Source organism: Schistocerca americana, chromosome 2 (genome assembly GCF_021461395.2).
Source record: "Schistocerca americana isolate TAMUIC-IGC-003095 chromosome 2, iqSchAmer2.1, whole genome shotgun sequence".
Lineage (NCBI taxonomy): Eukaryota > Metazoa > Arthropoda > Insecta > Orthoptera > Acrididae > Schistocerca > Schistocerca americana.
The window spans coordinates 813,537,371-813,564,985 of record NC_060120.1 but is presented as its reverse complement, the minus strand read 5'-3'; the positions used below and the strand labels follow the sequence as shown (position 1 = coordinate 813,564,985).

Sequence of the window (27,615 nt, the reverse complement as noted above, 5' to 3'; positions counted from 1 at the left end):
GGAAGTTAGGAGAACTAAACAACAAATACATTTTACCAAGGTTCTTAACACTGACACCCACCATTACCCCTCTACTCAGCAGTTGTCACACAAATAGGGAAAAGGCGTCGACCGCCACAAAGATGTACCTCTAACCTGCTTGCGTGCCAGTCAGTCCTTTCCATAACCAATAAATAAACGCTCCATTGGCCAATCAACTCGGGTAGACGGGAGCAACTCCCTTTGTTGGTCAGAGTTAGGTTCAGCAATCTTATAATCACGTTACTGACTCATCATTTTCCGCACATCCTTATAGAGAGATGGCCACGTTAATGGTTCCTTGATCTTATGTAGTGTTCTATAAGCTCCCAAGTGTCCCACTCTAATCGACTCGTCATAGTACTGATAGCACCAAAACACGGCTAGGATCAGGGCGCTTGGCAGGAAAATTTTGAATTTTCCGTTCCTTTTAGTGCGCAAACAAAGGATGTCCTCCCTTAATTTGTATCCCGGTACATCCCCACCAGATTGCAGGCGACCTTTACTAGGGCCGAACTCGGGATCCTGTTCTTGCTGTTCCCTTAACTCAGTGAACATGTTCGGCACCACGGTAAGCACTGCATAAACAATTTCTCTCCCATCTGGGTCCTGGAGGAAGAGGACTCTTCTTCCTCGAACACCCGCCTAGGTTCAAAATGGTTCAAATGGCTCGGAGCACTATGGGACTCAACTGCTGAGGTCATTAGTCCCCTAGAACTTAGAACTAGTTAAACCTAACTAACCTAAGGACATCACAAACATCCATGCCCGAGGCAGGATTCGAACCTGCGACCGTAGCGGTCTTGCGGTTCCAGACTGCAGCGCCTTTAACCGCACGGCCACTTTGGCCGGCCACCCGACTAGGGGTGTCCACCACCACGTTCTCCCGTCCCCTTATATGCTTGACGGAGGACTTGAACACCGAGTTTCGGAGTGCCCAACGGGCGATACGCACAGTTCGAGGACGCGCCAGCACCCAAGTGAAGGCTTGGTTGTCCGCTTCGGGGGAAATTCGCGACGCATTTTTTCGATAGCGAACAACACAGCAAGAGCCTTTAGCTCATAGATGGATTATCTACTCTCACTAGGAGTTAACGATCGCGAGACCAAGACGATGGGTCGACTCTGTCCATTCTTCTCTTGTCGCTACGGTCGCAGTTCGAATCCTGCCTTGGGCATGGATGTCTGTGATGTCCTTAGGTTAGTTAGGTTTAAGTAGTTCTAAGTTCTAGGGGACTGATGACCTCAGATGTTACGTCCCATAGTGCTCAGAGCCATTTCCTTCTCTTGTAACAATACAGCTACAACATCAAAGATAGGCGCATCCGCCTGGACAAAAAAAAAGAGTGGCCGAAATATGGAATGACCAACACGAGAGCGTTACTTAACACGTTCTTCAGGCCATCAATGGCTGCTTGCTGTCTCTCAGCTCATTTAAAAGGTTCTTGCTTTCAACGTAACAAATTCAAAGGTGCCACAACTTCTGCAAACCTAGGACTGAAATTAAGAAACATTTACCATGCCCACGAATCGACTATTTCCTTTCCTGGTCGTGGCTCGTCGAAAATTATTTATATCCCGAATTCGCGAATGATCAGTTCTCGCCCCAATGACTGAGGCCAAATTCCGCAGAAAGGGAATTTCTTTACGTGCCACGTCAACCTTGGAAGGTTTTATTGTGAGTCCCGCCTCCCCCAACCGAACAAAACCTGACGAATGTGTTGCAAGTGTTCGGGAAAAGACTTTCTATAGACCATGACACCATCTAGGTAATTGTACACGAATTGGAACTTAGTATCATTCAACACCGAATCTAGAAGCCCAGATAAAAGGGTTGCTCCGTTTCACAACCCTAGTTCACCCTATTTAATTAGTATAAGTTCCAGTCCACTTAAATGCCGTGGCCGCCGTAGATTCCCTCGCCAGGGGGATGTGGTGATAATCTTGATTCAGATCCAGCACGGTAAAATACCGAGCATTCAACTACTACCCGGAACACACCTCCACATTTTTTCCTTTTTTTGTGACCCAAAGAGTAGGAGAAACTTAAGGGGAAACAGAAGGGTACATGATACTCTCATTCAACATGTTCCCAATTATCTCCCTCAATACCTTGATTTTCGGGGATGACTGCCTGTAAGATGATTGTCTAACTGACACAACATCCGACAAGCAACACAATAGTCTATTTTATTGATGACACCTAATTTATCTGTCAAAACCCCGGAACTATTTCAAGAACGTGAATAACTCTTGAGCTTCTTCCTGGGCCAAGTGACCCATTTCACAGCCAACTAACACAGAATAAATACCCGAAAAATTACTATGCCGACATATATTAAACTTTATCAAAGGATAAAACTTGAAATAGAAAACCCTGCTCGAATAATCCAGAATTAACCCAGTCTTTTTCACAAAACCGCAGCCAAGAGGGTACGAGAATCTGGGCTCAAAGAAGCCGGCTGGAGTAATCGGCGAAACACTCGAAATTTGAACACAACGTCAAGAACGAAGTGTTCGATCGAGAGAGACGACGGAACTTGAGGACCGAGCAATCGTCACAGAGGCACTCAGAGCACCAGATGCATCATTATCATCGAACAGCCGTGCAATTGGTGCTTCAGTGACCACGAGGACCATTAAGAAGCTGCTCACAGCAAGAAGGCTGAGCTTATGGCGTACCTTCGGCTGGCTACCTTTGACTTATGTGTACCAACAAACCTGTTTGCAGTGGTGTCGGCCACATTCGGGCTGGAATATTGCTGACTGGAGTAGAACTGTCTTCATGATGAGTCCCGCTTCGAAGTGAGCCTCGATGAACAGCGAAGACGTGTCTGGAGACGCCACAGACAGCTGTGGGATACCAACCTGACGGACGCCCGCCATACGGCCCGACAACCGGGAGTGGTTGTCTGAGGTGCCATTCCATTTCTTAGTAGGATCCCTTTGGTTGTGATCCGCGACAGCCTTACTGCTCAGCGGTACGTCGGCGATATTCTACACCACGTTTGGTTGTCCTTCATGAAGAGCCATCCTGGGCTTGCATTTAAGCAAAATAATGACCACCCGCACACGGCGAGAATATCTACGGTTTGCATTCGTGATTGCCAAACCCTGGCTTGGTCAGAGAGATTGCTGGATCTCGCCCCAATTGAGAAGGTTTGAGAAGGGCCCTCTAATTAACTCGGAATTTTGAAGATCTAACGCGACACTGTGACAGAATTTGGGTCGATAGCCCTCAGGAGGACATCTAACAACTGTGTCAGTCAGCGCCATGCCGAATAACTGCTCGCAAAGGGCCAGAGGTGGACCAACGTTTTATAGGCTTGGTCAATTTGTGAAGCTCTTTCTCGTGAATAAATCTTCTAAACTTTCTGAAAAACTTGTTTGTTTGTACACCTATATCACGTCTACCGACTTCCATCCAATTCGGATAGCTATTTTTTTTTGTCCTAAAGTGCACCCAACTGAAAAGAAGGCCTTCGATTTAACGGCTTTGTACGAAGTCCCAGTCGGTGAATGTATTTACCGAGGGAGAGCTTGGTGGTATTCCCAGCCAGCGGAGTCAACGGCTTTGCAGCACTTTCCTAATTTCTGTCGAGTTGTTTCCACATTTCGTTGCATTATGGATTTCTCTCTAGTAGCGCAAAGGACGGTTATCCAGTTTTTTCACACAGGAGGGGAGCGACCTCCACAAATTTATTGCGAGGTGGAAGAGTTGTATGGAGAGCAGTCTGTCGGACGGCGCACAATATTCCGATGGTGTCAGCGCTATGAGGTGAGATGTGTGGCCAAGACGACCATCGAACCCCTTCAAAAATTTCGATGAGAGGTTCTGGAATATCTTCCTTACAGCCACGATATCTTCCTATGTCACTCGCGTATCTTCGACCCCTTAAAACAATCCCTGAAAGGTCCTGTGACACGGATGTGAAGGGTACAATGGCAAATTGGATACGTCGGCAACCCAAGACTTTCTACACTGAAGCCCTCGACTTTCTTCAAACGCGCTGTGATCGAGGTATCGATGTCAATGGCAGCCGTGCGTAGTTGTACTGTTACACACGAACTTTATTGACAATACCGTTATCAAAACTTTTTTACACATAATTGTAGTCTTCCTTTCATTTGGGCACACATTTATTTGAATTACCCGTGTCTTCAAGAAAGATCATGGGTCTTAACTGCGTGCTCTTTTTTCCTGTTAAATCCACTACTCCGCAATTTTTTTTCTTGTTCAGAATACTAGTTCTCCGAGCCCGTTTTTCTCCACCTTCTTCACATATCACGTTAGGAATTATGGCTTTCGTTTCCGCTATAATATTACCTATGGGTGTATATTCGATAAAGGAAAAAGTTTCCTTCTTTTACAAGGAAGTATAGTAATAACCGTACGGCGTGAGTTTCCATTCTTTGACTTATCTCATTGCGTCTTTTCACATGTCGCTGCTGCGTGTGTTTCGTGAGACCTCGTTTCATTACGTTCTGTAGACGACAATTACACATATTCCCACTCATTCGTAGAAGTATATTGAGCATTCATACACTATTCTTGGTCGAGATTGTTGTTGTTGTTGTTGTTGTTGTTGTGGTCTTCAGTCCTGAGACTGGTTTGATGCAGCTCTCCATGCTACTCTATCCTGTGCAAGCTTCTTCATCTCCCAGTACCTACTGCAACCTACATCCTTCTGAATCTGCTTAGTGTATTGATCTCTTGGTCTCCCTCTACGATTTTTACCCTCCACGCTGCCCTCCAATGCTAAATTTGTGATCCCTTGATGCCTCGAAACATGTCCTACCAACCGATCCCTTCTTCTAGTCAAGTTGTGCCACAAACTTCTCTTCTCCCCAATCCTATTCAATACCTCCTCATTAGTTACGTGATCTACCCACCTTATCTTCAGCATTCTTCTGTAGCACCACATTTCGAAAGCTTCTATTCTCTTCTTGTACAAACTGATTATCGTCCATGTTTCACTTCCATACATGGCTACACTCCATACAAATACTTTCAGAAACGACTTCCTGACACTTAAATCTATACTCGATGTTAACAAATTTCTCTTCTTCAGAAACGATTTCCTAGCCATTGCCAGTCTACATTTTATATCCTCTCCACTTCGACCATCATCAGTTATTTTGCTCCCCAAATAGCAAAACTCCTTTACGGCTTTAAGTGTCTCATTTCCTAATCTAATTCCCTCAGCATCACCCGACTTAATTCGACTACATTCCCTTATCCTTGTTTTGCTTTTGTTGATGTTCATCTTATATCCTCCTTTCAAGACACTGTCCATTCCGTTCAACTGCTCTTCCAAGTCCTTTGCTGTCTCTGACAGAATTACAATGTCATCGGCGAACCTCAAAGTTTTTACTTCTTCTCCATGAATTTTAATACCTACTCCGAATTTTTCTTTTGTTTCCTTTACTGCTTGCTCAATATACAGATTGAATAACATCGGGGAGAGGCTACATCACTGTCTCACTCCTTTCCCTACCACTGCTTCCCTTTCATGCCCCTCGACTCTTATAACTGCCATCTGGTTTCTGTACAAATTGTAAATAGCCTTTCGCTCCCTGTATTTGACTCCTGCCACCTTCAGAATTTGAAAGAGAGTATTCCAGTTAACGTCGTCAAAAGCTTTCTCTAAGTCTACAAATGCTAGAAACGCAGGTTTGCCTTTTCTTAATCTTTCTTCTAAGATAAGTCGTAAGGTTAGTATTGCCTCACGTGTTTCAACATTTCTACGGAATCGAAACTGATTTTCCCCAAGGTCCGCTTCTATTAGTTTTTCCATTCGTCTGTAAAGAATTCGTGTTAGTATTTTGCAGCTGTGACTTATTAAACTGATAGTTCGGTAATTTTCACATCTGTCAACACCTGCTTTCTTTGGGATTGGAATTATTATATTCTTCTTGAAGTCTGTGTGTATTTCGCCTGTCTCATACATCTTGCTCACCAGATGGTAGAGTTTTGTCATGACTGGCTCTCCCAAGGCCATCAGTAGTTCTAATGGAAAGTTGTCTACTCCCGGGGCCTTGTTTCGACTCAGGTCTTTCAGTGCTCTGTCAAACTCTTCACGCAGTATCTTATCTCCCATTTCATCTTCATCTACATCCTCTTCCATTTCCATAATATTGTCCTCAAGTACATCGTCCTTGTATAAACCCTCTATATACTCCTTCCACCTTTCTGCCTTCCCTTCTTTGCTTAGAACTGGGTTGCCATCTGAGCTCTTGATATTCATACAAGTGGTTCTCTTCTCTCCAAAGGTCTCTTTAATTTTCCTGTAGGCAGTATCTATCTTACCCCTAGTGAGACAAGCCTCTACATCCTTACATTTGTCCTCTAGCCATCCCTGCTTAGCCATTTTACACTTCCTGTCGATCTCATTTTTTATACAGATCCGAAAACTTCTTCAAAGAAAGATTGTCGGAGAGCTATTAGTGAGAACGTAGTTACTAATAAACGATTTGCCCTGAGTTTTAATGAAAAATCTGTCTTATTAGTGAAAAGTGAAATCTGGAGAAACTTCTACAGCTGTCGGAAGCGGAGCAAGAAATGGAACTGCTTGTCTCCAGAAATAGCCTCCAAGTGATACACGAGAACAGAGGGCGAAACTCTATCGTTTCATCTTGGAAGCCTAGAACTTGATCGGAATGTAAAAAAACAGGTAGGAACGACGATCGTATGACACATTCTGTCACGTGGGTCAACCATACGATACGTGCCATCCAGTTCACCGTGAAAATGTGACACGTGGCAGCTGAGGCCGTCTTTCTCAATGACGGACGTGGACGTATTTAAAATTATATGCGAATTAGAGGTTTATTGTAGCTATTAATGATTTTCACCCTGACTCTGTGGCGAGATCGAAATAATGCTGAAAATCCAACAACCATTCACACTATAAAAATGGATGTATTTATGTATGTATGTTCCTCATCTTCTTCTAAACCACTGAACCGATTTCTACCAAACTTAGTACACGTATCCCTTATTGTTAAGCAACAGTCGTTGTGGGGTTAAGACCCTCCCTATCGTAGTTCAGGAAATATGACGTCATAAACAACGAGATGCGTGAAAAACTGCCGCATCATGCATGACGTTTAAATTTGTTGCTTCTTTGTTACTAAGTCTATTCGCAACATATTTCGCAGACGTTATGTACATATTCCGCTGAACGTACCTACACAAATATACCATTCTATAACTCATAGTTCAAAATATATCGCGTCATAAACAGTGAGATGAGTGGAAAACCGTAGCGCAGCATCATGCATGAGGTTTCAGTACGTTTATTCTCTGTTACTAAGACACTTCTAGGTCTCTGACGCTAGGCAGCACTTTTGACAGATTTCAACTGCAGACGAAAACAATAGCCGTCTACAGATCTACGAAGTGGCGTGTCTTAGAAACGTTTACAAAGCGTTGTAGACACACGAAACAGCTGTGCCCAGCATACAGAAACTGCCCGGGATATGCACTTCTTCATTTGTACGTTAGGTATAGTTCTTTGTACGACTGTTTCATAATTTCGAAAGTGTTTTCACGAATAAATGGAAATGAAATTTTTTCGATGTTACACTACAGAGTCCATTTTTTTCTAATAGAAAATAGGCAAAATGAATATCCGGACAACGCTGTGTTCGTCAGCTAGTACATTATGACTGACAGCCCTTGAGTGTGCCCCTATGCTGACGTTCTTCTTTGACCAAGATGGCCTCCTTCTGATTCACTTTCTGCAGCATGGGACAACAGTGACTGCCCAGCGTTACTCGAAAACCTTGACCACTCTTCGCCAAGCGATTAAATCAAAATGACCAGGCAATCTCACCCGTGGGGTCATTCTGCTCCACGACAATGCAAAGCCTCATACGACCAACACAGTAGCAGACTCCTGCAGAAATTCAAATGGTGGGTTCTCGGCCACTCTCCATATAGTCCGGACCTCTTTCCCTGTGATTACGCCATTTTTGGTCTCCTTAAAAAGGCTCTGAGGGGCAAACGATTCACCTCGCACGACAACTTCCAGCTGTACGTGCGGAACTGGTTAACGTCGCAGCCCCAGGAATTTTATGAGACAGACACTCACCGCCTTGTGTCACAGTGGGACAAGTGTCTCAACAACCAGGGTCAATACTTCTAATATACAGGTACTGGTTTCCGAAATTATGCCTCCGGCTCGTTTCTTTTTGAACGCCCCTTATATTAGTTACTCATTCATGCTGAAGCGGCTGGACGGATTTGGAAGAAATGTAGAATGGAATTAGCTTATACCCTGAATTAACTAATAAGCTACTTTTAAAACTGTGTACAAGACGTTTACTGATTTGAGGAATATAATTTCAAATGTGGAACAATAATTACTCTTAGAAAAAGCTATTTGCTCGTTGACTTTTGAACTGCATCGTCTTTGTGAAAATGCTTTTATTGTTCAATGTGCCCTACATAATATGATTTAACGTAATCAATACTATGCTTATACAGTCCTCTTAGTGTTTAAGTCATACCTTTGTATAAGCCTGTTGCATTTTTGCCACTGAGTGTCAGCCGTTTCTTATAACTTCAGAGATGCTTGAAGACCAACAGCGACGGTGTCAATTAAATGCTATACGACAGGGAGACGCTGTGCCTTTACATGCAGAATGTGGTAGGCTTTTAGTGAAGCTGGATTTGATTATGATACGCGAGGATGTCCGCTAGTAACAAGCACACAGATGAGGACAGATTATGTTGTCGCAAGTACGTACGAGTATTATAAAATTTGCACTGCACCAAACTAGAAATTGCTTATTTTCTCTCTTGATTTGTACTCCTCACGCTGAGTGACGGATTTGGGTGAATTTTGGAAAGGAGATAGCCTATACCCTGAATTCACACATAGGCCACCCTAAATTCCGAAGATGATCACTGTTCCTGTGGAATGGTCCACGTTACTGCTGTTCCCCTGGGATGGGTAAAGTAAAAAACTCATCCATGAAAGTTAACTATGAAACGAAGCTTAGCATAGAGATTAGTTTTTAATTCTGTAGGATGAAATCATCACTAAACTCCGGAACAATGTGACGTTTGCACATGAAAATCTTTCTCAGCTTGAAGAATATTTTGGAAGTGTATTGGATTCAAATGTTATTGGGATTTTTAAACAACACTGACTTGGCTTTTCCGTTTGGATTTGAATTATTTACAATTTTTCGTAGATTTCCTTTGCCTCCAGTGCCTCAACAGTTCAGAAGAATTAATGTTGAGAATCTGGACTGTGGAAAATGAGTTGTAAGTGACATGTATTCTGTCAACTTCTCCTACCGTCCTAAAATTTGGCAGTTTTCTGCTGACGAATCGCAGTTTTCTGGGGCGCAAGAGGCTCACACCTCAACACATCCAAGAGTTAAATTTTGCAAAGCCCGTGCTAATCTTATATTCTAGTTTCAACTCTCACACGCAATCGCAGTCACTCGTAATAGCCAGCGTATGGTAATTAACCCAGCTCGTTACCAAAAGGAATACCAAACGGATTATCTGTGGCAGAATGAAACTTCCAGGCAGATTAAAACTGTGTGCCGGACCGAGACTCGAACTCGGACCTTTGCCTTTCGCGGGCAAGTGCTCTACCATCTGAGCTACCGAAGCACGACTCACGCCGCGTCCTCACAGCTTTACTTCTGCCAGTACCTCGTCTCCTACCTTCGAAACTTTACAGAAGCTCTCCTGCGAACCTTGCAGAACTAGCACTCCTGGAAGAAAGGATATTGCGGAGACATGGCTTAGCCACAGCCTCGGGGATGTTGCCAGAATGAAATTTTCGCTCTGCAGCGGAGAGTGCGCTGATATGAAACTTGATGGCAGATTAAAACTGTGTGCCAGACTGAGACTCGAACTGGGGACCTTTGCCTTTCGCGGGCAAGTGCTCTACCAACTGAGCTACCCAAGCACGACTCACGCCGCGTCCTCACAGCTTTACTTCTGCCAGTACCTCGTCTCCTACCTTCGAAACTTTACAGGAGCTCTCCTGCGAACCTTGGAGAACTAGCACTCCTGAAAGAAAGGATATTGCGGAGACATGGCTTAGCCACAGCCTCGGGGATGTTGCCAGAATGAAATTTTCACTCTGCAGCGGAGTGTGCGCTGATATGAAACTTCCTGTCAGATTAAAACTGTGTGCCGGACCGAGACTCGAACTCGGGACCTTTGCCATTCGCTGGCAAGTGGTCTACAGTGGTAGAACCTGTATCGCGAGACGTAGAGGGTCCAGTGGAATTCGTGCACGGCATCATGACGGCCAAGGAGTACCGGACACTGGTTGCAGACCTCATACAGCCCTTCATGACAAACATGTTTCTCGCTAGCAGTGGCATTTTTCAAAAAGATAATGCGCCATGTCACAAGGCCAGGAGTGTGATGGAGTGGTTCGAGGAACACAGGGGCGAGTTCCAATTGATGTGCTAGCCGCCCACCTCGCCAGATCTGAACTTGATCGAGCTCGTCTGGGATGTTGTTGTACGTGGCGTCAGAGTTCGCCGGAATGTACGGGAATTAGGTGACTTGTGTGTGCAGATGTAGCGCCAGTTCTCTCCAGCGACCTACGAACATCTCATTACTTCCATGCCACGGCGCTTCGCCGTTGTTATTAGTACCGAAGGTGGACATACGGTATGTGGTCTTTATATTCTGTCTGATGAGCGTATAACACCAACGGACCTCCCTTCTTCTTGTGTCACGATATTCAGTCAGCAAAATTCAAGCGAGTCGTTCTTGCGAACATTTGTGTCCGAGAAACTACCATTCGACAAATTACCATCGGATTGTCAAATATTATGTGTCTACGCCATGAACAGCGCGCCAGCCCTGTGGAGGAGTTTGTGAGGGTGTACACTTCCAGACGCCTAGTGGCACACGATACTGGTAATTTCGAACATAAAAAGAAAAATTATTGGTAAGTATTTCAACTCTTGTTGCATTCCGTACTGGCTGGCCTTGACGACTGATGAGGAGTGGAATCAGTGAAGCTCCCGATATTTTTTATCTTGGCTTGAACTCTCGACCAGCGCTAATGGTCCAGTACCATGCTGCCCACGGACCACAAGCGAGCCGCGGCCCATGAGTTGCGAACTGTTTCCGTATGTAAGAACGTAAAAAGCTAAAGCTACAGTGCTCGTTTTGATTACAGCACACACTATATGCACACTATTCCGTAATGGAATGTTGTCGACCAAGTTTCGGTTGAATCTTAACTGCAACGAACCGCAAGGACTTTGGATAGCGTGCTGGAGGACGATGTCAAACCGGGTTCACCGAACCTCCAAAAATTATTTCCGCCGTTGCGAGCAGACTTATGGGAGTGATTACAACACGGCCAGGCCCACTCGGTGTCGCTTAAAAATTCGACGCGAAAGGCGTCGGCCGGCGGGCGGCGCCCGCCACTCTCGCCGCCCCAACAATAGGCATATCTCAGCAGCGGCGCGCTTGGCCCGCCGCCAGCTCTCGCCCGCTGAGTTAGCTCCCTCGAGAGCTACGGCGCTGTAATTGAACGCTAATGCCCGTGTCATCCACGCCCGGCGCACTCGGAATTCATCACGGTAATTCTCGCAATGCATTTTCTACTACACATTCATGTATGCTGTCAGCGGAGGGATGTCCGTAATTAAATAAAGGAACGTGTCGTAAGATTACCATCGTGTTCTGAACGCCCATTATTTGAACCCGTGCGTCTTCCACGAGTCTCTTTTTTTTTCCTTTCTTTCTTTTTAGTCCTCCGGTTCCGTTTCTACGCTGTTGCAGCTTCATTCCATCTGCTTACACGAGTAACCGGCTGAAACGCGTTATTTATCTTTGCGCGTTATGTGAAGCTACCAGTACATGCGCTGAAGCACTCATTACACACCAGCATTCGCGTAACAAGTCTGGAGGTATTCGCCGCAGTTACCTGACCCTAAAGGGAAATAATTCACCACCCTCTGTGTTGTAAAATCTAAACGCGAAACTAAATTCGTGCATACTAAAACCGCCCTCTAATATTAATTCAATTTATTTCAAAAGAAATTTCTTGGGTGGGACGAATATTTCAAGAGCGTCAGTTATAAATTCGTCGCAACAGAGAGAAATGTGATTCAGCGTTAAACGATATCTCTGCTCTTCCTTGAATTATGGGCAAAGACAGGTCGTAATAATTTGCTTTTCATTCATATTTAGATTGTGTGAGCGCTCAGTGTCATTCAATACGATCACGACGACACCCCTCGATCGACGTTAGCACTCGCGGTGTCACTCGCCTTCATACATGGCAGTGGACGTTTGAAAATTCGTGACGCTAGCTCAATGGTCGTCAATTGATTTAAATGTTATTCCCGGCTGACTCTTAATTCAATTACTGCCACGGGGGTGAGGAGAAAGAACACATCCTGGTGCTACCAGCATTATGCGTATTTAGATGTTCGATTAATCTGAGTGGTTTGCAATGTTCCAGCGATTCTATTCGAACTCTATGCTAATGTACCGACAAGGACCATTTTCGCAGATAAACATGCAAGTACGTAATGGATGTTCAGTTTCTCAATATAGTTCGTCGCACTCACACATTATACATCTGCTGTAACAACAATTTCGCGCATTTACGTTTTTGGTGTCCCACAATATTGGTTGGCTAAATATTATGACGATACGTTGCATGCAACTTCCACTGATATTGCTTATCATGTAGTCAAGACTACACAATGAAGCCAAAGTCGTGGATAAAATTTAAATGTAGTTTGTTTATTAACAATTTTCTTTTCACTAACTAAATATGAAATATGAATCGGGATTTGAGGTGATGATCCTATCCTTCTTTTCAGTATTAGAATGGTCGATATCGTGTTCTGAATAACGCGTGTCATATAATGTCCAAATATCGACACGACCCAGGCTCTCAATTCGGCACTTAAATGTCTATTCTTCGCTCTCGAAATGTTCGATGTGATTGTCTTTCACACGCAGGGGTCAATTTAACGGTGTATGCACTGTTTTTAGTATTTTAGGTCCCCGTTAATTAATATCTGGTAGTTAATAAGCGAACTATTTTTATGCTGGCGCGTTGTTTGTATCAGTTACCCCCGCAACCGTCCAAGGATAAGATTCTCTTAATGTTCTGCGCACACGGGTTTCACAATTTTATAAAATGCAGACTTACGTAACTATAGCTTTCCGTTGCGTACAACTTTCGTGGGTTCCACAACCATAATAGTTAGAATATTTTTCCCAGCTAACACAAAGTTCGAATTATGTTGTCGGAATCATTTTCACTTCACCCGACAATAAACGTCTCTGATCAATTCGTCATCCGTAATGTATTTTAAACATGGTTGAAGAGTCTTTAAATAATCTCCTTAACGTATTTCGCAGTCGCGTACCACTTTTTCATCGACTAGCCCGATCGCGATAACTGAAGGTAGAGAGCTCAATATTGTGTTACGTGTTCTTTTATATGTATTAAAAAAACAAACGCGCCCCTGTAACATTCTGTCCCGCTTGGTCTTTGCTACTTTGCTTTTTTATACTTTTCGTTATATTGCTTCTTAGTAATACTGTGCAGTTATTAAAGTTTCGTACTACTTTCCCCTTTTTAATTCTTCCAAAATAAAGTCTATTTATCCCCGATTTTAATTAATATGATGCTAATTGACACGCCTGCCCGCAAAGTACCGTTATAATTGATTAACTTTTCTCTCAGTGAAAACACATTAAATTCTGCTCGGACCAAAGATACTGAGTAGCTTCGCCTTGTGCGGTTGCGTTTAAAATATCTTTACTGAATAAATGATCTACACCGCGCAACTTAATAAAATTTCCATGAACGTAAAAAGAGAATGGAGCTGTTGTTACGTCACATACTTGAAAATGACGTCGGCCATCTTACACAGCCCGAAACGTTGATTCATCACATTTGTACCTCGGTGGTTGACCGTGGTGGTACTTCCCCCTCATATCACTCTGATGCGCCCGTGCTCATTTTCGACCGTTGGGGGTTTCTAGCGCCTTCGTGGTCGTATCCGAAATACACTCCTGGAAATGGAAATAAGAACACATTGACACCGGTGTGTCAGACCCACCATACTTGCTCCGGACACTGCGAGAGGGCTGTACAAGCAATGATCACACGCACGGCACAGCGGACACACCAGGAACCGCGGTGTTGGCCGTCGAATGGCGCTAGCTGCACAGCATTTGTGCACCGCCGCCGTCAGTGTCAGCCAGTTTGCCGTGGCATACGGAGCTCCATCGCAGTCTTTAACACTGGTAGCATGCCGCGACAGCGTGGACGTGAACCGTATGTGCAGTTGACGGACTTTGAGCGAGGGCGTATAGTGGGCATGCGGGAGGCCGGGTGGACGTACCGCCGAATTGCTCAACACGTGGGGCGTGAGGTCTCCACAGTACATCGATGTTGTCGCCAGTGGTCGGCGGAAGGTGCACGTGCCCGTCGACCTGGGACCGGACCGCAGCGACGCACGGATGCACGCCAAGACCGTAGGATCCTACGCAGTGCCGTAGGGGACCGCACCGCCACTTCCCAGCAAATTAGGGACACTGTTGCTCCTGGGGTATCGGCGAGGACCATTCGCAACCGTCTCCATCAAGCTGGGCTACGGTCCCGCACACCGTTAGGCCGTCTTCCGCTCACGCCCCAACATCGTGCAGCCCGCCTCCAGTGGTGTCGCGACAGGCGTGAATGGAGGGACGAATGGAGACGTGTCGTCTTCAGCGATGAGAGTCGCTTCTGCCTTCGTGCCAATGATGGTCGTATGCGTGTTTGGCGCCGTGCAGGTGAGCGCCACAATCAGGACTGCATACGACCGAGGCACACAGGGCCAACACCCGGCATCATGGTGTGGGGAGCGATCTCCTACACTGGCCGTACACCACTGGTGATCGTCGAGGGGACACTGAATAGTGCACGGTACATCCAAACCGTCATCGAACCCATCGTTCTACCATTCCTAGACCGGCAAGGGAACTTGCTGTTCCAACAGGACAATGCACGTCCGCATGTATCCCGTGCCACCCAACGTGCTCTAGAAGGTGTAAGTCAACTACCCTGGCCAGCAAGATCTCCGGATCTGTCCCCCATTGAGCATGTTTGGGACTGGATGAAGCGTCGTCTCACGCGGTCTGCACGTCCAGCACGAACGCTGGTCCAACTGAGGCGCCAGGTGGATATGGCATGGCAAACCGTTCCATAGGACTACATCCAGCATCTCTACGATCGTCTCCATGGGAGAATAGCAGCCTGCATTGCTGCGAAAGGTGGATATACACTGTACTAGTGCCGACATTGTGCATGCTCCGTTGCCTGTGTCTATGTGCCTGTGGTTCTGTCAGTGTGATCATGTGATGTATCTGACCCCAGGAATGTGTCAATAAAGTTTCCCCTTCCTGGGACAATGTTCTTATTTCAATTTCCAGGAGTGTAGTATCAGGTGATGTGACGGTGAGGAGTCGTTGTTGTTTCATCAAAAATTCCAGTTTGCGTCATTCATGGGTGTAATAATCGATCATATCGTCGTCTAAAGATAAAAGCAACACATTTCATTCGTAAGTGGAGGCGTTCAAGTGATATTTTCTTTTTACATGAATTATGGTTGCGCTCTTTACGTTTATTTTAGTTCTTTTCTAGCCCCATAAATTCCTATAACTGGCCACACACTGAATGACGCATCATAGGTAAGATTTCAAAGTAACAAGATGTGTAAACTACAGTGAGACTAATGCACTGACAATCTACTAGAACAAGAACTCTATTCCGCTTGGAGGTATACCTCTGTGCAGTTCTGTTTCTTTGGCCTTTCAATAATTGTTCATTTTGTTGACATGCACAAGATACGATAGAATGCTTTGCTTCTTTCCTCATTGCTTACGTTTATGGGCTAATATAGATGTAGGTAAGTTTTTTACAAACGTGATCGTTAAAAATGTGCATACTAGGCGAAATCTGAAAATGTAACTAACGAGAAACAGTACCAGTAAGCAAACAATCACTGGTTTCGGAGTTCCAGCTTCATTTTCTATTGATAAAAGTACAGTAAAATTGAAAAAAAATTGATTACGGAAGGATCACTTTCACATCACATCCTGCTCTTCTTGGTTATTCGACATATATCAACAAAAAGAGCATGTTAATGAGGCCAAATGTGTCGTATTGCTAGGGCAAATATGCATTCAGGAACAGGAAAACGTTCGAAATTGCCTTTCTGACACTGTGTTATTCATATAAGCACTGTAGTTTTTACTATTTAAAACAGCTGTTGTGTGAACACGACAGAAATAATGGACAAGAAACAATCGTAAACGGTAGTCTGCTTTGTTGGCTATTTAAGATGGTGGCAGGCCCCGACTACTGCGGCTTCAAAACAAGGCGATGTAAATCTGTAGCATCATCTCCCCTCTCTTTTAACCTCCATGAAAATATCGGACTTGATAAACAAATAAGATCTGTGCAGGATATATTAAACGGAAGAGACAAGTAATGACTATTAAGACTGGATATAACTTAATATCAGTCCGCAAAACTACAAAGCTAGTACAGCTAGAAACTTTAGGTACTGTTGGACAGTAAGGGATAGGAATTGACGTAAAGAAGGTTTGCTGAATCTTTACAATAATTATTATATTAATCAGAAGTTACACTTGCATTCATCAGAACAAAGACAGTAATCACACAGACCAAGTTAAGATCAGACCAGATAAGATAATGAAAAAATAATGAGCGACTCATTGTCGTGTAATAGAATACACAGTATAACACGAAACAGACCAGGAGCACTAGCTCCATACTCTACACTTATTCTTAGACAAACATGACACTTTACATAAATTATTAGCACTGTAAGCTAAGTTTATTTTTTCAACATGTACTTAAAATTATTTAAAGAATGAGAATATTTCTTAAATTATTCAACGATTCTAAAGGAGGTGCCACAGTACAGACCCTGGCGAGAAATCGTCGTATGTGACCAAAAGGAACAGAGACATTGTACAGTATTAATAAATTTAATCTCGTTTTTACTAGTAAAGTGAAACTTCACTAACTCTTAGTAATTGAAACTAGTCCTAGCCCAAGTTATTGATAGAAACGTTTTCTAAAATATTTATCTGAAGCTGCAATTAAATAAAAACTAATAAAATGAAAACTAGATGAACTCTGCACACAGAGTTTCGGTGGAACGAAATGTACACAGCAGCAACTGTGGTCAGAATAGATCCAGTTGTTCGTTTTCATTTTCAGACTAGTTCATCTGTACAAAGTCCGAAGTCTTACAGTCGAGTTAGCAATGCCAATCTCTAACATAACACCCTGGGAAGAAGCATCAGCCGGAATTTTCTAAAATACTTTCTCTTATCTTCCGTCGGGCCTAACTGACTAATCGTAAAGTGCTTGCCTGGCAGCCGAGAGATTGCAGGATCGAATCCTGGAAAATTTTCAGTCTGCCTATAATCTATCCTTCATCTCTGACCGATGTGAGGAGTCGACAAGAACGCCACTTGGTTCGAATTCTACGTTAAACTGTAACTTCCCTTTCCCTGGTTGGATAACTACGGTAAGTTAGGACCCGAAAGTCGCCGATGTGGCGTCCATTCGAAAGACTAGCACCTGGCCATTGTGCCACACTAAATAATTATCTTCTTCACTTGAAAGGTTTTAATTAAATCGTAACATTCGTCTTATTTATGGTATTGCACTGCACGACACTTTAATACACTTTTAAGCAACCACATGGAAATGTAACACAACTAGAATTGAGACAAATTCAACACAACTAGACATGTGAGCTTCACAAGCGATCTGAACAGGCTTTGACTTCGTTGCGTGATTGCTGTAACGTAAAGGGTATATGAACAAGTTGCATACCATTGTTAATATTGTGTTATCTGTAAAAATACTCAATGAAAGTCTAATAGTGAGCTAGATTCCGTGACTTATTTCATTAGTCTCATGAAATTCTAGAACATGGGAACTCTTTTACCATTTTGGATCTTCTTCTGATGTCTGTCTTTGGAGTTAGACGTTCGTCATATAGCCCTTAATTATTTGTGATGTTACTGGTACAATTTATGTGGCTAAATCAAACGTACGCCCAGGAGGCGTTAGGAAGCCGTTGTACACTACTGACGGTGTGTTATGCTGAACTCAAGATTTATCGAGAAGGTAAAAATTGATTTCCGAATTAGTCGTTGGCAGCTGAAATGACCTATGTGACTACTAAACATTTTGTACTTCTGCTTAACTTAATTCCTTTCACGCAAGATTTTGGCGTCTTTTCCGTGTTGTGTGGTTTAACCAGTTGCAAGAGATAAATATAGATAAAGGTGGCAAGCTGAACGGTTGCTTCTCCGCAAGCTGCATTGTTGCAAGTATTACGTGTAATCTGTACCTGCTTAACTGATCACGGTCATTTCTTTGTTTCAACAATATTTGAAGTAACGGAAGGTTAGCTGTTCTGAAAGTCTTATGATTTTTACTCTAACGAAATACTTGCATGCTTTCCTTTAAACAGGAACACTGTCAACATCGTAAAAACATTTTTTTTTTCAATAAATGACGCCACTTTGTGACCAACAGTGATTCATATGTTACTCATTATCAGCCACAGATGAAGCGAATGAGAAAGAAGGAGATACGCTCAATATTTTACAATAAATCAGTTTGGCGAAAATTTGAGTGTGGCCTCAGTTGCCTGAGACTGCAGTCAATTTCGGTCCACAGGGCTCGCACCCTCTCTGATAACGAAAGTATCAAACAAGAACTTTGACATCTGAGAGCGGTTTTCCTGAAAAATGGCTACAAGGAGTGGCAAAGTCGGAGACCCGTACGTTCTATATCCTCTGGACAATCGGCGGAAACAGAAGAGGATCCTCAGTAGGACACGGTCATTGCATTTGTTCCTTTTTATCGGGGAAGATAGCACGAATTCTCCGGGAACACCGAGTGAAGACGAACTTCAGCCTACCAGCCAAAACTCGTGCACTGCTTGGTGGTGTGAAGACCTTGGACTACGGAAATACAGGGTCTCTCAGGTACCCCACCAATGTGGTAAGACATTGTAGTGCCAAAGATCGTTGCCGGGAACACCAACGGCACACCAAATTACAACATAACAAATCGGCAAAACTACACGGAATGGATTATGACCCCATCAGGATTCTGACACAGACGAGCAACTTCTGGGCCTGGGCCATTAAGGAATCTATTGAGATTCGAGAAAGGGAAACACTGATAAATCGTGATAGCGGGTACATCCTTAGTAAGGCATGAGACCCTCCTATTAAAACGCTCAAGAAGAGAAATGAGGTACCAGGTTTCAACCTGACCTCGGGGGCAAATGGAGGCACAGCAGAGCTACAACCGCACGCCTGGTCGTGAACCTTGGACGGAACACTGTGTCGGCGGGAGGAGTGAGGGTAGGGATTCTGGGTGCGGACGGCCGATGGAGCGGCCGACCAGGGGGAGAGGGGGAGAAAAACCGCGGCGCTATCCCCCCTTCCTCCAATCAACCAGTTCATCAGCACACTTGAGAATGGCAACACGGTCATTTGCCGAAATATTTTGCCCGTTGTAAAGCGACATCCGGCAGTTCGTTCGTGAACTATATCGACGAGTTTAGGCTTGCTCTACGCACCTACATCACGCATTCTCCGACAGACAATGAGCGTACAGTAACGCCGTGAATGTTGTAGCCAATTTAAGCATTGAACGTGATTCTAGCGAGCTATTTAATCGTTTTTATTCCATTTGTTTCGAGTTGTCATCGCTGACAGTGGTGGCAAGCAACAAATCCACATAAGAGATTTAATATGCAGGGTGTCAAGCGCCAAAGCGCATGTATGCACTACCGCAACCGTCGCTTGGAACTGCCAACAGTGCAGTGTCCCCCTCTGCCTCGACCTGTGCGAACGCCATCGTTCGCCAGTAGCACTATACAGTTCAGTTTCCGAAGTCCATGAACATACTGAGCACATATATTACATAGAATCATGAAATTTCAGCTATTGGTTTAATACTGGCAAGATACGTAAAAACGATTCAGATTATGTGGCATTCTATAGGAATTAAGGGTGACACCTTCAGCAGTGTGTTTAAATCTCTTGAGATGCGACCGTTTCGTTGACACACTGCACGGTCATCAGACACCTCTACTGGCAAAAATTCGACCTATAAGCAACTTTCCATACTGACATAACAGGGGATAAAACTCAAACTCGGCGTGTGAAAACCTGGTCAAGCATGAAGTGCCCGATGCACACGTGCTGTGATTTACATCATGCTTGAAGAGGCCTGCGGACGCCGAGTTTAAGTTTTATCCTTTATTGTAGCAGTACGGCAAGTTCGTTATAGTTCCAATTTTCCCAGTAAAGGGACTCGACGACGCTGCAATATGTCAGCGAAACCGATCGCATTTTAATAAAGAGATTTAAATACACCGCTGAAGGTGCTACCGTTACTTCTTACATACTAACCTGCCAATGTCCCACTCTCCATCCGAAATAGAAGATGAATATACGAAAGTCGGAGGTGGCATTCTACACCAATGCATAACACAGAATTTACCCACAAAGGATTCAAGACTTACGAAAATATCGAGAATCGTTATATGAATTAGGAAGAGATTTATTTACTTCGTCTATTATTCGGCTATGATATGTAGAGAATCCGAATTCTCTCCCACGTGATTCGCTATTGCCGTACAGAGCATGAATCCTATTCACCCGTAATGGTGCAGTACAGCCGTGAATTCTCTGCCCTGCGATACTACGTTTAGTTATGTTGAGCAATCCGTTACTATGTAGTGCGTTACACGCTAACTATTAAGTCATAACTAGAGAATGCAGGAAGAAAATATCTTTGCAGTTTTGCAACACTAACACAGGATTACCCACCAGCCAACCGTTCCGTGTGCATACACTAGAGCAGACACAGACTAAGCACAAGACAAGTCTCAGTGCCCTTTGAACGCTACGAGCACCGGCCAGGGACTCTAATCTCTTATTGGCCAAGAAACTACTCACAAAAGAAGCATTTCCTGGAGGGCACAGGGCGTAAATGGGCTTATCGTCTGTTGAAGAGGAGTGAAACAAAACTGACCATACAGATTTGTTCATGAATTCTGTGCTGCTGACATTTTTCCTGATGGCCATGCTAGAATATTTTTGAATTTTATGTATGACAGATTCTGTGAGTCTTTTCTTACCATATAATCCTCAGCCATCTTCCAATTTCTTTCCACTGATTGCAGTTTTCAGTCGTCGCAACCTCGAATTCATTCGCTTTTTTACATGATCTATGTACTCCAGTTTAGTGGTAGTTACATTTTCTCGATATGGCTTATCTTCGTGAAGTGATTTGAAAACTATCGCATCTCCTCCTCCTAAATTATTGCATTACCCTCAGAGGGGGGAGGGGGGTGTTCAAAAAACCAAATTTCACTCTTAGAACAGTTAAACGTACAAGGTCACTCCCGCACAGTGTTTTGTTTAAACGAATGAACAAACCAGAAATGGGGCATAATATACATATATTATACACCATTGGAAAGCGGAAATTTCGTAGATTTAGAACAATGGAAAAGGATTGAAAATTTCAAAATTTCACCTGCCCGGAGCCTCTTATATTTTATTTTCTTTATTTTATTTTTCATGTCTAGTTCCATAGGACCAAATTGTGGAGCAAATATCAGTGGCCATGGAACGTGCCAGTACATTAAGTTACAACAGAAAATTAATTGTAGATAAAATAAAATGTTTATGAATCCTGAGAAGATGACAAGGTATAAGTTTATATAAACGCCATCAACAATGTAACACAGAAATAAGCTTAATTTTTCAAGGCACTCCTGGACAGAATAGGAGTGACTCGTGGGGAAACTCTTCAGTTCGCATTTGAAAGGGCGTGTGTTACTGCTAAGATTTTCTAAGTCTTGTGAAAGCTTACTGAAAGTGGATGCAGCAGAATACTACACGCCTTTCGCACCAAGAGTTAATGAGCTGCGATCCAAATGTAGATTGGATTTCTGACTACTATTAACTGAGTAAAAGCTGCTAATTGCTAATTCTTGGGAATCAGCTGATATTGTTAACAAGAAACGATGTTAAAGTGTTATATATATAATACTGCACGCCTTTCTGCACAATGTCACAATAAACAGACTAATGCTCAGGGGTCGACAAGAAGTTCGCGAACTTACACCACTTATTGCCAGAACCGCCAGTTTCTGAGCCAAAAATACCCTTTGACAATGGGAAGAGTTACCCAAAAAACCAATACTATTCGTCACAAACGAATTAAAATGAGCAAAGTAAACTACTTTTCGTGTCAAACTATCACTTACTTTAGATACTGTTCAATAGCAGAAGTGGCAGCATTAAGTCTTTGAACAATATCCTGAACATGGGCTTCCCAAGGCAGTCTACTATTTATCTGAACCCTAGAAATTTGAACTGTTCAGTCTTACTAATGAAATGCGCATTCTGTATAATTAAAATGTAGGGCTTAGTTGAGTTGTACGTTAGAAACTGTAAAAACTGAGTCTTACTGTGATTCAGCGTTAGTTTATTTTCTACAAGCCATGAACTTTTGTCTTAAACTGTACTATTTGAGGCAGTGCATACGTTGCACGCAACATCCTTTACTACGAGGCTAGTGTTGCAAACAGAAATATTTTATAATCACCTGTAATAATAGAAGGCATGTCATTTATATAAATAAGGAACAGGAGTGGCCCCAGCATTGATCCCTGGGGTAACCCCCACTCCCATTTAACTGTGTCCCATTCGGACTCGACATCATAGCCATACTGTGGAGAATGACCTTTTGCTGTTTTTTCTTAAAACAAGAGGTGAAACAGTTATGAGCTATCCCCGTAACTGTGATATTAATTCCTCTTGCTCCTGACTGCAGAAAGGTGCTGAGTGGGTTCGTGTGGTCGGCAGGTGACGTGCGTGGGCCACAAGACGCAGTACACGCTGTGCCACCTGCAGCACGGCAAGGTGTACCACGTGAACCTGTTCGCCGTGAACAAGCGCACCAATCTGAGCTTCCCGTACGGCAGCACGACGCTCAAGTACGAGCAACGCGCCCGGCCGGTCGCGCTCAGGGACGGAAAGCGCGCCAGCGTCAACCTGCGACACCTCGACGGCCGCGCCTCCTTCAAGTTCAAGGTAGGTCCGCCGGCGCTCAGCTGCAGGCGTCTGCGGATAAAAGCCGGCGCCTCTGTCGATGAAGATATCCGCGGGGATATCAGAAGACATACGAAATAATAATTACGTGAGGTTCAAAGTTAATGGACTTTACCTACATTACGCTTTCCTTTTGTATGCATTACCTGAGATCCATAATAATTGTTATTGTTTTTCTAAGTCACTATTATTACGAGACGGAATGCCAATAAGGGTGAAAAGCATTTAAACCGACAAACTCTGGCAGGTTGTATGGGACATCAAAACAAATATTTTTCTCTAACGTCATTTTTTCCTGTGAGCATTATTTAAACCGGTGGAGGCCGTATTACGCTCTTCAGTTGTTAGAGGCCGTATTACGATCTTCAGTTGTTAGTGGGCGTATTACGCTCTTCAGTTGTAGGCAACTGCTGTCCACCAGTGTAGTAGGCCATTGTCTCTGTTTACTAATAGAGTGAGTGATACACCTGGAGTGAGTACGCTGATATAGTTGGTGCGTACTACGTACCGCACCACAACGGACGAGCTGAACAGCGGATTTATCAACAACAATATCCTAATCGCCGTATCCCGCATCATACGACCTTTGCTACTGTGTACAAACGTCTGCGTGAGAATGGGTCATTTAGCAGATTATCAGGACAGGGACGCCGTCGCACGGTATGAACGCTGCAATTTGAGGAAGCTGTCTTGCAGCATGTGGAGTGGGATCCTTCAATCAGCACTTGTGCAATTGCACGTGACATGGGGACGAATCAGACGAATGTAAGAACAGTCCTTCGAGACCAATTGTTACATCAATTTCACTTACAGCGTGTCAACAACCTCGAACCAGTTGGTTATCCACCCAGAGCACAGTTTTCGCAGTGGTACCTGGAACAGTGTGAAATGCATCCTACATTTCCATCCTCTGTGTTGTTTACCGATGAAGCAACGTTTGAGCGCGATGGAGTCTTCAACATGCACAGTTCGCATGTTTGGAGTGAGGATAACCCACGTGGCACTCTTTCTAGCGCTCATCAAGTGCGGTTCTTCGTTAATGTTTGGGCCGATGTTGTTGGGGACTGTTTAATTGGACCGTATCTGCTACCTAGGCCATTAAATGGCAAGCACTATTACAATTTTGTCGCCAGAGCATTGCCAGAATTGCTGGAAGACTCGCTACAAGACAACGCATGTGGTTTCAATATGATGGGGCGCCAGCACATTTCAGTTGTCGTGTGCGTCGATTCCTGGACCGACGGTTCCCAGAAACGTGGATTGGCATTGATGGTCCTGTACCATGGCCTGCTCGATCCCCAGATATGTCCCCTCTGGACTTTTTTGTGTGGGGAGAGATGCGCAACGTTGTTTATGCAACTCCTGTTGCATCAGAAGAGGATGTGGTTGCCCGGATTGAAGCAGCAGCAGGAACAATTCAGGATACTCCTGCGGTTTTTGCCCGTGTGAGACAGAACATGATCCGACGGTGTAACCTTTGTTTACGTGTCAATGGCGGCATTTTTTAAAATCTACTGTAATTGAAATTTGGTCGTGTTGATGTGTTGTCTCTTGGTCATAAAAACATGGAAAAGTGTTTGTTGGTTTAATTAATTTGCCGCCAGAGAAATCTTCTTCTACCGGTTTAAATACTCCTCATAGGAAAAAATGACATTAGGGAAAAATATTTGTCTTGATGTGCCCTATAAGCTCCCAGAGTTTGTCGGTTTAAATACTTTTCACCCTGTACTGATTTGTTTCCACATTGCCCTCGAAAGGACACATGCGTAGCTGATCTATGTAAATGCTAAAAATTCAAAGATTCCTTTCTTCCTAGTATCCTCCAAGTTTTACGCTTGCATACTGTGTCGGTCGCACTGGCAGCAGACATACATTTCAGTCATTCTTATTTCGTTTGCAGTAACCGCAAATTTACAAGAGTTGAGTAGCGCGAGAATTATCGTACAATCAGCTTAACAGCTCGTCCGTCCAAATTGCTCACAAGAATTTTACTCAGAAGTATGGAAAAGAAAATTTGGGATATTTTAGATGACGATCAGTTTGGCTTCAGGAAACGTAATTGCGCCAGAACGGCAGTTCTGACGACAGGTCATAAAGGAATCAAGAATAAAGAAGATTCAAGACACATTAATATGATTTGTCGAAATAAAAAAACCTTCGACAATGTCAAATGATGTAAAATGTACGAAATTGTGAGAAAAATGGGGTTAAGTTATAGAGAAAGAGGATAATACGCAGTATGTGCAAGAGGCAAGAGGGAACAAAAAAGGTGGAAGACCGAGAACGAAGTGCTCGGATTAAAAAGGGTGTAAGGCGGGGATGGAGTTTTTCGCCCCCTTCTGTTCAATCTGTACATCGATGAAGCAATTATGTAAATAAAAGAAAGATTCAAGAATGGAATTATAATTCAAGATGAAGGGGTATCAATGATAAGATTCGCTTGTGACACTGCTGTCCTCAGTGAAAGTGAAGAAGAATTAGGGGATCTGCTGAATGGAATGAACAGTCTAATGAGTACAGAATATGGATTGAGATTATAACGAAGAATGGCGGAATTTATGAGAAGCAGCAGAGATGAGAATAGCAAGAAGCCTAACGTCAGGGTTGGTAATCATGAAGTAGATGAAATTAAAGAATTCTGCTACCTATCCAGCAAAATAACCAGTGGCGGACGGAGCAAGGACGACATCAAAAGCAGACTAGCAAAAGCAAAAAGTGCATTCTTGGCAAAGAGAAATCTACTACTATCAAACATAGGCCTTAATTTGAGGAAGAAATTTCTGAGAATGTACGTCTGTATCAACGACATGAGGATGCAAAAGGCAATGGAAATAGTGCATTAGAGACACATAATATGTACCCAAAGGACTTGTGACTTGTAACTGGAAAAGTGTTATGATGGTCTCTCGATTTTCAAAAGATCCCAGACTAGTCTCCCACTTCGATCTCCGGAAGGGGACTGCCAATGGTGAGATGACCGAGAGAAAAAGATCGAATAACTAACGGAAGGGTAACGTCCTACGAGTCGGAGCGTGGAATATCAGAAGTTTGAATGTGGTTGGGAAACTAGAAAATCTAAAACAGTAAATTCTAAGGCTCAATCTAGATGTACTATGGACCAGTGAAGTGAAATAGAAAGAATACAAGGAGTGCTGGTCAGATGAGTATATGGGATATCAACAGCAGCAAAATATAATATAACTGGAGTAGGATTCACTATGAATAGGAGAGTATGGCAAAGAGTGTGTTACTATGAACAGATCACTGGCAGGGTTGTTCTCATCCAAATCGACAGCAAACCAACACCCGCAACAATAGTTTAGGTACAGCGTTGTTCTCATCAGAATCGACAGCAAACCAACCCCGTCGACAGTAGTTCAGATACATGCATCGACGTCGCAAGCCGAAAGTGAAGAGGTAGAGAAAGTATATGAGGATACCGAACGGGTAATTCAGCACGTAAAGAGAGATGAAGATCTAATAGTCATGGGGACTAAAGTGCAATTGTAGGAGTAGAAGAAACGTTACGGGAGAATAAGGGCTTCATACTAGGAATGATAGAGGAGAAAGACTAACTGAGTTCTGCAGTAAATTTCAGCTTTTAATAGGGAATACTCTGTTCAAGAATCACAAGAGGAGAAGGTATGAATGGAAAAGGCCGGGAGATACGGGAAGATTTCAGTTAGATTGCATCATGGCCAGTTAGAGATTTCTAAATCAGATACTGAGTTGTAAGGCGTTCCCAGAAGCGGATATAGGCGCAGATCAATTTAGTAGTGATGAAGAGCAGGCTGCAGTTTAAGAGCCTAGTCAGGAAGAATCAGTGCACAAAGAACTGGGATACGGAAATCCTGAGTAACGAGGCGATACGCTTGAATCTCTCTGAGGCTGTAGATACGGCGATAAGGAATAGCTCAGTAGGCAGTTGAAGAGGAATACACATCTCTAGAAAGATCAAGCACAGAAATTGGAAAGAAAACCGTAGGTACATCGAGAGTAACTTCGAAGTAACCAATGGTAACAGATGGAATACTTCAGCTGATCGATGGAAGAAGAAGTACAAAAATGTTCAAGGAAATTTAGGACTACCGAAATACAAGCGCTTAGAAATGAAACAAATAGGAAGTCCAGGGAAGCTAAGGTGAAATGCAGCATGCAAAATGTGAAGAAAGCGAAAAAGAAATGACTGCCAGAAGCCCTGACTCAGCATACAGAAAAGCAAGAGTGGGAACATTGAGAATTCAACCGTTAAATGCAAAGGAGGGAGCGGATAGATGGAAACAGTACATTTAAGGCCTCTGTGATGGGAAAGACTTGTCTGACGTGATAGAAGAAGAAGAAAAATCGATATAGAAGATATAGGGATCGAGTATTAGAATCAGAATTTAGAA

At 43.6% G+C, this 27,615-nt stretch overlaps 1 protein-coding gene across 1 annotated transcript in view; it reads left to right on the top strand.

The window, feature by feature from the left end:
* LOC124595380 (protein NDNF) overlaps positions 1 to 27,615 on the top strand; it is a 389,835-nt gene that overhangs the window by 321,253 nt on the left and 40,967 nt on the right. The window contains exon 6 of the mRNA XM_047134098.1: positions 22,979 to 23,206. Coding sequence (XP_046990054.1) covers positions 22,979 to 23,206 — 228 coding nt within the window. The remainder of the gene's footprint in view (positions 1 to 22,978; positions 23,207 to 27,615) is intronic.